Consider the following 13,358-nt stretch of genomic DNA (forward strand, 5'->3'; position numbering starts at 1 on the left):
GATCACGGGCAGCGACCGACCCTGCCCGCCCCCACCGATCCCATACGCCAAGGGTAAAATTCTGCCCTTGCTGGCAGACCAGCCAGTAATGCAAAATTGCTGGCCTCAGAACCCAAGATGTCTGGCATTATTTTAATATTTTACTGTTATGATCCCATCAGAGGCTGTTAACATTTAAAGAGAAATCTGAACACCCAGTAGTTTACTGACAGGACTATGCCACAAGGTTTTATGTTTTTAACAAAAATAAACTGAAAAAAACTAAAAGAAATTAAACAAAGCAAGCACCACTAACTTATCATTATAGTTGATACAGGCATATGCTATGAACTCAGTTCTGCTTTTTACTTCCCCTTAAGAGTTCCCTTATATGATCCAAGAATCTTGAAGGTCCATTCATCTTTTCTGAGACTAACCCTAAAATGTGCCGCAGCTCTCTAGAAATCACGTTCATTTTTCCTCAGCGTTCCAGCTATTCTTTTGGCTAATCAATCCTCCAATTTCTCTTCAAAACCTCATGAGGTTGGCATCTCAATTCAAACTTAGGCTTCAGTGCATCTTCTAAGCTGACTGCTTTCTGCCAAAAGGCTAATTGCCTTTCTCTGTGAGGACCACTTAGATTTTTTACCTCTAACTTAAAGCTGGGCAAATCTTCCAGCCTCTTTTCCTCTCACAAATTCCAAACTGAACTCCAAACCCACCCACATCCTCTGCAGCGAACAATAAATTTAGTGCTTTTTCTGCTTAAGGTGCAGGCCTGACTAACATTTATCTCCTTTTGCTCTCCCGACTTAGTGAATTACAGCCTATAACAAACCAAAACTGCAACTACCTTCTTGCTTAGGGATTTAAACATCGAGGACACCTTAATTCCTAATGGCCCTCTATGCTCCACCAGTTTCTGCAGGTTGTAGTCTCACAGCTGATTCCCAGCTCCCAGCTCCTGTTAGATGCTTTCTCTCTGCCTGTTCCAAGCTGACTGACTGATTTTGGACACAAGTCTCTGTCAGGAATACTGTAGATTTCTTCCTCGAGCTTCCAACTAGGTAAATCTTTCAGCTTCTTTCTCCCTCACAAATTCTGAATTGAGCTCGAGCTCCACCCGCATTCTGTGCGGTGAACCATTAAGTCAGTATTTTCTCTGCTTAAGGTGCAGATCTGACTACGTTCATCGCCTTTTTCCTTTTTCAACTCAGTGATGCAGCCAATACCTGGACTGAAGCTTCAATTGCATCCTGCGAGAAAAAGCCAGATAAATTAAACAAAAGAACGTTCAAACCCCCACAGTCCATCTCCATGACAACATGGCTTGCTTTGGGATTATCTCAAACAGAAATGTAAACTAATTATTTTACCTTCAACACAGCACTTTGATTCTGTAAATGTGGATAATGTATATCCCTAATGGAATTTTACGACCCTTTCTCCAGACCTGTCCCTATCAAGGAACTCCCATTAGTTTCTTTTTATTTGGGAACTATATAAATAATTTAAATCTCTTATTGAAGCAAAGGTAGACTGCATTACAAGCCCAGAAATGGGCTGTTCATTGTTTAAGTTTTATACTTGTACCTCTGACCTTATAAGATAAACAAAAGTTACCTTTTAGATGCGATTAATTCAAGCTCATTTGATTTGCATACACATTAGATGCATGCCAGTTTCATAATCAAGTGTTTTCATTTATGTTACATTTAACACTTTAATTCCTAAAACTAAAATATATATTCTAAATCATATGAATTATGAACTAAGTATTTACAACAATTGGAAAATAATAATGTACTCCACTCCAATTTTGATAACTTGCTATCTTTGAACTCAGCTAGCTTTATATGAATTACTTCATTGGACATTTGGCAGATACCAATTTGAGGCACATAATCAAGGGCCCAGACTTTGCTGGAGACTTGCAACATTGGAGTGGCATACCTGCAGTTTGGAACTTTTGTACATTTCAAAAGTACCAGGAAATGATTGAGTATGTGAGTTATGCTGTTATTTATGCCACATTTTAATTGCCTGGGGTATCGTTCCTCTGTTAATACCTTCATCAAAACTGAAAAAAAATGGATATCAAAGCATGCTCAAGGTCTAGTCAATGGTGACTTTAAATTTGCTAGACTTTGGCAGTTTTCTGACTGCATCCACTTGTATTGAGAAATAATTGTGCAGCTGAGTTATTAAATTCACAAGTTCAAAATAAGGAAAGCAGAGCTGTATGATCCATTACTCCTATTTCTAATGTTTTATGTTCTTAAAATAAAATCTTCATTCTTGGTATTTTTCATTCTTAGTAAAAACCCATCAAAGCACTTACTTTTTGTCATTGTGTGTTAGGTTTACTGTATATTGTGTGCAATGTGTAAGGTACTGAAATACCTGCGCATTGCATTGATAAAAGTGAGAACTGGGAAGAAATTCAGTTAGACTGGTTTGGGCCCAGATGATTGATGTGCTCACAGTGGCACCAGAAGCCAGAGGGACATGTGAAATTGGGCATTGGATCTTCTGAGGCAACTCACCGGACTATTTTGCGCCAGTGGAGATGTTGGCAATATACCTTTGAGTAATGCCTGGTTTGGTGTGGAGGTGCAGTTGGGAAAGAGGTGACCTCAGGTCAGTAGTGACACGGTGTAATGATTTTCAGTCCAAAGCAGCACTCCTAGTCCTCCTGGCTTTGCATTAAGGTCTGAAAAAGTGAGCATGTTCTACTCAGTTCCATTTTCAGATGGGCTCCTTGAATAGACCTTTGTATATGCAAGTGCAGAACAACTTTTGAAGCTGGCCATTTGGGACTCCCAGAATATCAGCAAAGCCAATACATGTTTCAGATGCTCATTGGGATGCTGGTCACAGGCCTCTGAAATTGGACATTTTTGCCACCATTTTATTCATGAGCAATGGGAAAATGTGATCCAATTTCACCCTGCCTCACCTCCCACATCTTTTTTTATTCTGAGATGTTTTAGATAGCTTCAATTATTAACATTACCTTCTAAATGGTAAGAAAATCTGTCATTTAAAATGTTCCTTAAAACTGAATATAATAGCTGAATATGCCCATAACTCAGAACAATTGTCTGCAAGTGACCAAGTTCTGTAAAGTATAAAGAATTTAAATTTTAAATTTTACATCCCAGGTCATACCAAAATTGCTCTTTATAATTAATCGATTGTTATAGATGGGGGAAGCCATTAGCTGCATCGCTGCTGAAGTCACTGATGTGCCATTATGCTTGCTGCAACATATACAAATTACTTGGCCAGGAGGTTAAGATGAAATGTGAGTGCTTAACTTATTCAATAATTTGCAGAATACAAACTGCACTTCTAGCAAAAAAGCAGGGGCAGTGACAGCTTCAAGAAATTTCTGAGCCACATCTATTCTTCAAAAGAAAGAAGGAAGACTTGTATTGACATATTGTCTTTCAGGGCAATTGGATATCCCAAAGTATTTTACAGCCAACCAAGTACTTTCCTTCAAGTGTAGTCACTGTTGTAATATGGGAAACATGACAGCCAATCTGCACACAGCAGGCTCCTACAAACAGCAATGACCAGAGATCCTGTTTTTTATGATGTTAATTGAGGGTTAAATATTGGCCAGGCCAGAGCACCAAGGATAACTCCCTGCTTTTCTTCGAAGTAGTACAGGGGATTTTTTTACATCCACCTGGGAGGGCCTCAGTTTAACATCTGGTTTGAAAGACACTTCCAATAGTGCAACACTCCCTCAGCAACAGCCTAGTTTTCTTGTGTTCAAATCTTGGAGTGGGACTTGAATCCACAACCTTATGGTGCAGAGGTATGTGTGTGTACTACCAGCTGAGCCACAGCTGAAAGGCTGTCAAGAGTAGAGTGCAGTAGAACAAAAGAGGAAGCTATTTACATTTGCTGCTAAATCTTTCTTGAATGTGTTACCCCACCTGCAGGCCAGTCCTAAATATCAAACTTTTTTTGTCATCATGCAGATGTCAGGACGTAATACTGCTGCCAGCTGTCATCACCGGCATCGAAATCCTAATAGTAGGATTGGATTTTGATTGTGACGCTATGAATCCATCTCCAAACCTGAAACAAACTTAGGAGCAATTTGCTACCGGTTCGGTTGCTGGGGTGTGAATGCATTGTTAGACTGTATTGAAGCACACCTGAAAGGTGTCCACTTGCATGTGTCACTTCTCCACCTGGTCGCCATTAAACATCCTACAAATGCAAAATAATTTTATTCGGTGTGGGTGAGCAGTTATTTATTTTGCAATCCACTGTATTCTCTGTTGATTTCGCGGAGGTGGTGGAGCATATGGTTCTTCCCATCTTATTCCTTTCTGTGGTGATAAATTAATGAGGAAGATTTCTGACGTTGCGGTGTGTGTGTGTGTGTGTGTAAGAGGGAGAGAAGATAGAGAGAGATTCGCTTGTGTGCTGCTGCTTCTGCAGCGCTGGTGCTGGTTCGCTTCGAGAGAAACGCCCGTGTGACGCGCTCAGCTCAAGCAAGCCGCTGACAAACCGAGCTGGAGGCAGAGGGGAGTCTGCTGCCCTGCAAATGTAAACAGAGACGGGAGCACCAAGTAGCGGAGAGAGAGAGAAAGAAAACATTTAAATGTGATCTGATCTCACATTTGAAAGCCGAGAATCATTTCCGACGTCCAGGGAATGTACTGCAGGTAAAACTCCATATTTGAATAGGATGCAATGCAGGAGCTGGTAACAGCGAAGCTACACAGACTATGGCCCTGACAGAAATGGGCATAGCGGTGCACATCTGCTGTAGGTAAAACCCGGCATGAACATTGCGATGATGAAGGTGGTGCTCGACACGCACTAATGGATTGAACGCAGTGATTTTATTTTTCGTTCTCTACCTGCCCCTCGTTAAACAATGCACTTTTCTAACCCGGTTTGATCTGGCGGGTATCGCACGTACGTTTTGTTTCCTTAAATTGGCAATTCGGGTTCATCCGGCGTCAGCTTCTGAGCATGGTTTATATATATTGATCACAAGCAAAATGAGGTGGGGGGGAGGGGGGGGGGTGCTGCCGCCTGTTCATCTTATCAGCACGATAACCGTTTAAAAACCCTGGCACAGTTTAATATATATCATTTGTATAATTACTACATAATTCCCCTTTGATCCGAGATGGCAGGGAAGGATCTTCTGGTAATGAACATGATAGAGTGGATTTCTGAGATGCTTCGACGGTGGATTTCCTTATTATTCGCACGAGGCAGTTTTTACGGGATTATGATCTAGGCACTGGAATTAACTACAAATTGTGGTGAAATGCCTAGTTTACAGTTCGTTAGAGGGGAAAAGGTCTGAAGCTACAATGTCTTGTAAGGATTTCCTTACAAATTAGATGCAGCTGTAAAGAAAATTATAAAAGGCCATTCTTTTTCTTACGGTGCTTGAATGTTAAATAGTTACGGCGTGCTTTAATGTGTACCCAATATTAATGCTTAAACCAAATGTAAGCGACATTTCTATTTAGGAGCGGAATAATCTTTGTCCCGTGACCAAACTCCAGTTTTGATATCCAGATAATGTTCATATACGTAGAGCATATTTTACATAACTATACCTTGCTCCATTGCACTTTCAACATATATGCTAGTTCGATAAACTAAACATTTATACCGACCAAATTATTCTAAGGAAGTGTCACATTTACATTCCCACTGAAGTCTAGTTGAATGTTTTCTCACGTTCTGGTGTAGTTCACTCATGTTTGGTAAAGTTCAGTTTATGATTGAACACAATCAAAATATTCGGTGTTCGCGGGCAAGTAATTATGTAAATTGTCTCCCCTGATTTATATAAAATCGGAATCTCACACTATATGCCATTAGATAGAAACACCTTTAAGGGTCTCCCTGAGCTGGGTGTGTTGGGAGGCGCGTTCCCTTCACCTGGCGAAGATTATAGCCCCCTACAGTGCTATTAATTGCTGACACTTGAACGTTACTTAGATATATAGGTTCAACGCAGGGTCGATAAATCATTCCGAGACTTACATGTACCAACTTTAATATTAAATAGCGGTATGTCAAAAAAATTATTTCTATATTTGGAACTGGGGCGTAGGAAAGAGATTTCTGTACATACATTGTACACAGCTTTAGTATGGCCACGCATATCATGTTGGTCTTGATCATATGAAACTTTACGAGCAGATCGCCATACACTAAATGATTAACAATTTTAAATATGAAAGTTTCCTTCCACTTACAACCATAGTTATGCTATATTAAAGTAATAACTATAATATTGGCGTTAAACCAAAAACGATGAATGCAGGTAGTCACGATTTTTTTTAAATGCCCCTTTGTTGACATTGATACGCTTCTCGAACTTGCGTCTCCTTTCCATACCATGTTCCTAACAGGTTGTATAATACCGGCTGTTTTCGGATATTTGTTGCTTCACTAATGTAATGAGGGTGTTCTAATTATTAGCACAAGGTTATCAAATACAGTGTTCTTGATTAAACAGCTATCCCCAGATGCACTTTTGGTAAGAATATTATATGTTGTCAACATCCTCCTTACTTTCATTGGTTTATGAATTTTAAATAGGAATCATGACAAAGAGCAGTTGCAGTCAGTTCTCCAGTGTTAGTAGAAAAATAATCGAGCGCAAATGACTTTGCTGATGTTAATAATTTTAAGCTACCAGTTCTTTTTTGACAACATTATGTGGTAACAAGCTACAAAGTATGCTATTTATTATTAATTTTCCTTTTTAAAATGCTATATACATCACAATATTTTCTCTTCTATCAATTAAATGTTAAAATATAGCTAAGCAAGTCTTTGTAACAATGCATAAGAACCAACTGTTGTAATGAACAAGAAAAAACTAAAATTAAAAAATACGATTGACATCTAGATGTGGTCAAGTGATTGGAAAAAGTGACTTTCATGTTACATTTTTGGCTGAGTTGTTTTATGATTAATGCAATTAATTATTTTGTAAAAATAAATAAGAGTTTAAAGTTTCGAACACATTCATTACTGTACAGGCAATGGAAGATGATTTATCCCAGTAGCAGCCCTTTACATGGAGCCTATCACGCACATTATTGTAAGATGGCTTTAAACTGAGCTAGGGGTCATGCTATTATTTATTGCTTTCATTCCTTGCAGATTGCGAGTTGTGTTGAAGCTGCTGTAAACGCTGGAATCACAGATTGGCCCTGAAAGGAAGACTTGCTGATAGGCTTTGCATGTCAATTGGCTGCTGAACTACTTAACGGTTTATGGTTTTCAGCACCATTGGGAAGCAGGCAGTCCAGGAAGCCACGAATGATGACTCAGAGTGTCTGTTTTAACATGATGAAATGAATCTTAGGATCTGTGCTGAAAATCTGTCACAAAGAACAGTTTTGGTATTTTAATGGGATTACTGAAGGGAAGTACGCAAGCCAAACTAGAGAAAGTCATCTGTTGGATCTGCACGTGGATAAGTTCTTTTCCCAAAGAAAAATTAGACACCATATGTTTTCTTATCTGGAGCAACAAAAAGCTTAACTGTGTAGTCTGATTACTAAGCAAAATCTACTGTGGATATGGGCTACTGACACCATTTGTTCTGCTGACGCAACATATTTAAACCTGAATCTAACAGACTGCCATCAGTACATTGTTAGAGAGCTGCTTCACTAACTTTTTTTTAACTGTTGGATTCACAAAGGAAAACATTTTGCAGCACACACAAAACCTCCACATCTTGAGGAACTTTTTACAAATTGTTTTCAATCTGTACATTATCCAACATCATACTACATTTACAAAGATGGCTGTTGTCATCAAGAAAAAAGGCCATTTGCTTTGGTTCGGCTTGCTTTTCGGATGCCTTGTTAACCTCGGGGTCAGTTTAGAATTTACTGGAGCTGCAGGACAATGGGCAAGGTTCCCAAAGTGGAATGCGTGCTGTGAAAGTGAGATGAGTTTTAATATGAAGACCAACATTTCCAGTAGTCTGCTGGTGTATTTTGATGATGAAGGATTCTGTGATTTTTTAGAACTCCTAATTGTTGATGGATATCTTCAACTTCGCTTTTCAATTTTCTGTGCTGAAGCAGCCATTCTACAGTCAGATACTAAAGTGAATGACAGTATCTGGCATACTGTAGTTATTCGGAGGAATTTCAAGAAGACAACACTAATAGTAGATGAAGAGATTAAAACAGTTGAAGTGAAGTCAAAGAGGAGAGATATGACAGTCTTTAGCAAATTGTATATTGGTGGAATTCCATCAGAATTTCATTCATCAGTTCTGTCATTAACGTCAACCTCAGTCGGAAGTCAGGAACCATTCCAGGGATTAATAACTGACCTCAAGGTTGGAAATGGGACCACCACACTCATTGATGGTCAAGGAATCAAGATGGATGAAAACTATCTTTGCACAAATCACAGTCTATGCCTAAATGGTGGAACCTGTTCTGTTGTACACGAGAAGGCAATTTGTGATTGTTCTCACACTGGTTTTCAAGGAAAAGACTGCAGTGAAGGTAAGATGACTGTCTGTACTCCTGTTTTTGATTATTATAACTTCTGGCAGTTGTAGGGGAACAATTATCCATTAGGCTAAGTTTAAACCTGGACAAAATTCTTCATTTATACTGCAATTATCTTTCTTTGTTCACGGACATCTTCCAGTAAAAATCAATTTTTCTTTAACTCACTTCATTTCTAGGTCATACAACTGACATTTTGACATTATAACATACATCTTTCTTGTATGTTATACCATCAAAGGCTCAAAAACCTCTATTTCGTTTCTATTTAAAGCTAAACCATAAATGTTAAAACAACAATTTCTAAGAAGAAATTCAAAAGCCAGTGGCACAATCATGGAAGAACAAATATGAATAATGAATTAGGGTAAATAAATAATATCGATGCAAGAAATGTTAACTATATTTTTGGATGCTAGTTTTCCATTGTGCAAGTTTGGTTTATTCCCAGTCATGCATGTAAAGACTAGGAGTGGAATTTAATGCCCTCCCCTGTGGTGAGTTTCATGGTAGGGGGTGAATTTAATCAGGCAAGAGGATGGCAGGTGGGGACTCCACTGCTTTCCTGGCACTGCCCTGCTTAAGTTGTGGCGGGAAGGCTGATGATGGCCTTCCCACCCCACTGCCAATATGCAGCGGTGGGCAAGGGTCTCGTCATGCAGGAAGCTCAAAAAGGAAACCTGCGCTTGTTTGCTTGCAGACTTCCGAAAGGATCCCTTGTTGTCAGGCACTCAGTACCTGATCAAGAGACCTGGCATCAGGAATGGGGGGCCAACTGAGAGTCATCCCTGATGGTGCTGCCAAGCAATAAAGAGTTGCTGGCCTCTGATTGGCTGTTGGGACTTCCACCCCTATGGTCCTTGATCCCGGGTAGGCACACCACTGCCCAGTTCAGCACCTGATTGGCACTTAATGCAGCAGACTTTCTCAAAAAGAGGCAACACGGGGCTCTCGTTGCCTCTCCAGCTGGTGGAGGAGGCCCCTGCCAGCTCCATTAAATGATGCCCTAGGAGTCCTACTAAAATAGTGTTAACCAGCTGGAATTTTCTTAATGCTAATATCACGTATAATTTTTGCCATGCTACTAACAATTCTTTATGGTTAAAAATGCATCATTCCTAGATTTTCTAAATGATTTTGTTTAGAATTGACAGAAAATATAATTTAAAGCAATAAATAGTCCATACAAATTAATTAACTGTTGCACACCTTATTTGCATTTACAAGGCATTTATATATGCAAGATTAATTGTTTTAAGATTCTAGGCAATGCAACACTTATGAAGTTTATTTTCTAAAAAAATTAAATGACCATTTAACTTGTCATATTCTTGATTATTACTGACATTCTTTTTATGTGATAGGGAAGATGAATTTAGTGTGTAAAGATTTAATTCTATAGGCTTAATCTCTTTAATTCTTGTACTAACTCTTCCTCCTGATTTATTTTTAATGCAAAAGAAATAGGGATATAGATGCAGCAGCTGATTTGTTGGTTTGCAGTCCAGTGGGCTTCTCATAATTATTTAATGTTATGAAAGAAGGGAAACCACATTAATTAGATTTGGCTCTAATTTTGCTTGTGTTGAAATGTAGCCATGCTGTTGGATATACGTATTGCCACTCCAAATGAAATATGACCCAATTCATAGTCAGGTCCAAAAAATCAATGCTTCAGTAGAATCACCACATATGCATGTCATCGGCTTTTTTGTCCAGATGCACAACGTAAAGAAAATTTTCAATGATTATTAGTAGATGCACAAAATACATCACAGTATTGTTCTTTTCTATTATGAAAATATTATGATGCCTTTCTTCTCAAATAAAGAAGAAACACTTCTGCAATGTTGTGTCTAGTATGAGACATGCAGTTTCCAACACCAAATAAGTGTTTAGAGATACTGAATCTAAAATCAAAAGATTAAAGAACATATTTCCCATCATCCATCCTTCTTTTCTTGTAAAAAGTTACAAAGAATAGTTTGCATCAATAACACTCCTACTAACTCCACTTTATGTGAAAAGAATGCTAGAGATTAATGTGTATCTTTTGTAATCTACCAAACCTGCCAAACAAATCATACTTTAAAATACCTGCATTAAATTTTTAGTAATAGGCTAATATTTCCCAAGTATTGTAATGGTTTAGGTAACATCTAGTATCATGACAGCGATCTTTGGCTCATGAATATATTAAATATCATCCGAATATATTACTTAATTGAATATGTCATATATTGTCTTGCACTAATGCTGTACACAGGAAAAAAACAACTTTTTAAGAGGTTGCCATGAGAATAATTTCCACTTTCTAATTTTGCCCCTATTTTTAGCTAAAATCTTTACATGATTACATGGCCTAAATCTCCTTAAACATTTTTTTGGAAACACAATTATTATGTAGAAATATTATTTTCTATGCAACTTTCTCCACTTATGTTTCTGAAACCCTTTTGATTAGCCATTGATTCTAAAGGACTGAGCATTTTTTTAAAATTAGTAAACTGCATGTTGTCAAAATTAATAAACTACTAATGAAATTAATCATTATAAATGCCTCAATTATTAATTGAGCTGCAAATTACAATGTTTTTGCAATAAATGTGAGTAAAAATTGAGAAAATTGTGAATTACCCTACAAAGTTCTGCTTATGCTGTGAGCCCTGACTTTCCTGCTGAAAATTGTTAGAAAAGGGCCACCAAACTTTTCCTAAACTTTGAGAATTTTAATTTCTCTTGTAGTTTTCCATCAATCAGTTGCAATTGTGACTTCCTGGAATGTCATCTTGTATTACCCGAATCTATTTGTTGTTCCCAAATATGATACAAATAACATAAACAATCAAAAATATAAAAGATTAATCATTGTATTATCTAGAATATAATAACATTCAGATTATAGAGTCACATGGAGAGAGGGAATGCAAGAGAAAAAGTTATGCTAGCTACAATATACAATAACAGTGATTCAAGAAGAGTGAGACTGCATAAAAATATTGCAAGATAGTGTATGTAATATAGTAGTAAATGAAATAATTCATTCGAAATGGAATAAAATACCAGAAACAACAATAACAAATACAGCAGTAAATTAAGTAATTCATTTGGAACAGAATAAAACACCAGAAACAATAACGTAACACAGATGTGATACTATGATCAATATACTGGAGACTGAAAGTGGATAATTGCAGGCTTAGAATAAAGTAAAAACAGAGGCTAAATATAACATGGAAGAGAGTGAGTATAATAATAATGCTGGTATATAGTCAAGGTAACTTTATATGATTGCACACATACAATTGCAGCTGCATGGCCTGATAGACTGTTATTTAATGCAGTACCTGCCAGATATACCAATGTAATATAAACTTATGCAGCATGGCTTATATTGCAATTTACTCTAATCACTATTTTAGTGATACAAAAAAATTCTTGTTTGACAAGCTCTCTAACACCTGGCTTGCCCTGAAGTAAAATGCTCCTTTTTTCAATTTCATTCTAAATTCGAGGCAATGTGTGCGAGTTTCTAATGACTTTAACAAGTAAATTTTGACTTTTATTCCCATTTTTCACTGTTTTTCATTAATATATTTCTAGATGGTTAGGAACTCAGCAGCATGAAATATGGCAGAATAGTCTATTTATTGGCAATTTCTGTTTAGCTTTTACCACCATGTCTGCTTTGATGCTGAAATTAACAAAGTCAGGAATTCCACCCCCAGGTTCCTGAATTTACTTGAAACCACAGAACCTCATAAATGTTACATAGAAAAGGAATCCAGTCTTTCAAAAGTATTCACCCATTTGAATTTTTATTCCAAAAGTCACCTACTTTTGTACAACTTCTGATTTATTGTATATATTTCCTGTTGTGCAGCAGAATGTTTTATAATCAAAGGTTCTTGATACTTATTGTATGTTAATGCGCTCACATTTATATTTACAAGGAAAAATAAGATCTGTAAATGGGTAGAAAATATTCCCCACTTATACTCATGCTGGGATCAACCTTCACTTTGTGTTCTTGTAAAGAACATTGGGATTCTTCTGGAAAATTTGTTCTGTAGATTCTCTGTGGGGAAAATTTTGAATTACTTGGCTGAAATATAAATTTTTTTTAAAAATAGCTATGCTCTGTAAAACAGGTAGATGCTCTGTTGTTTACTTATTTATTTACTTAGTTTGGTAAAATTTTATTTGGTTTTAAAGTGGACTACCAAAGCTTTTTGAGGAGTAATAATCCATTTACCTAAGGGAACGCTTCAATTTGCCACTTTTTATCTCTTGCTGACAATTCATATAGATTGTGCATCTACTTGTGAGATGAATTTGAAGTCCATATCTATTTAGCATGATCTTTTTCCTGCATTAGTTCTAACTTCGCCTATAGTTTGTCCTTTTTCATTGAAGGAAAGAATGCCAATTAATTGTTAATTTTGCATGTGATGAATACAGGAGCTGAGTTATTGATTATTTGCCCCAGGGTCCTCTTCCATTTTTTATTTAGTATTATGACAGAAAGTATACATTAATGAGCTTCACCTTTAATCTTTTTCATGTCTGGATTGAAATCAGTAACTGCTGTCTTTGTGTCATGTTTGGCCGATGTAATTGTGAGGCTAGATGAATTGTAAATTTAATGCATAACTGATCTGTTGGTTGTAGAGCACACTACAAATGGGGTGTACAGAAGTGCTATTAACCACAACAATGTGTGTGTTATTAATAGGTTGTCACCGAGAGGATGTGCTGTATTTCATTATAATCAATTTATGAATCCCTAAAGTAGGAAAATGGTTGGAAAAAATGAATGATTTATGTGAATCA

General features: G+C 37.2%; 1 protein-coding gene across 1 annotated transcript in view; it reads left to right on the top strand.

Moving 5' to 3' along the window:
• Positions 1-4,483: 4,483 nt before the first annotated feature.
• nrxn1a (neurexin 1a) overlaps positions 4,484-13,358 on the top strand; it is a 2,049,839-nt gene continuing 2,040,964 nt past the window's right edge. Inside the window, exons 1-2 of the mRNA XM_041177542.1 lie at positions 4,484-4,670; positions 7,150-8,519. Of these exons, the coding sequence (XP_041033476.1) occupies positions 7,799-8,519 (721 nt within the window). The 5' untranslated portion in view covers positions 4,484-4,670; positions 7,150-7,798. The remainder of the gene's footprint in view (positions 4,671-7,149; positions 8,520-13,358) is intronic.

Source organism: Carcharodon carcharias, chromosome 2 (assembly GCF_017639515.1).
Source record: "Carcharodon carcharias isolate sCarCar2 chromosome 2, sCarCar2.pri, whole genome shotgun sequence".
Classification (NCBI taxonomy): Eukaryota; Metazoa; Chordata; class Chondrichthyes; order Lamniformes; family Lamnidae; genus Carcharodon; species Carcharodon carcharias.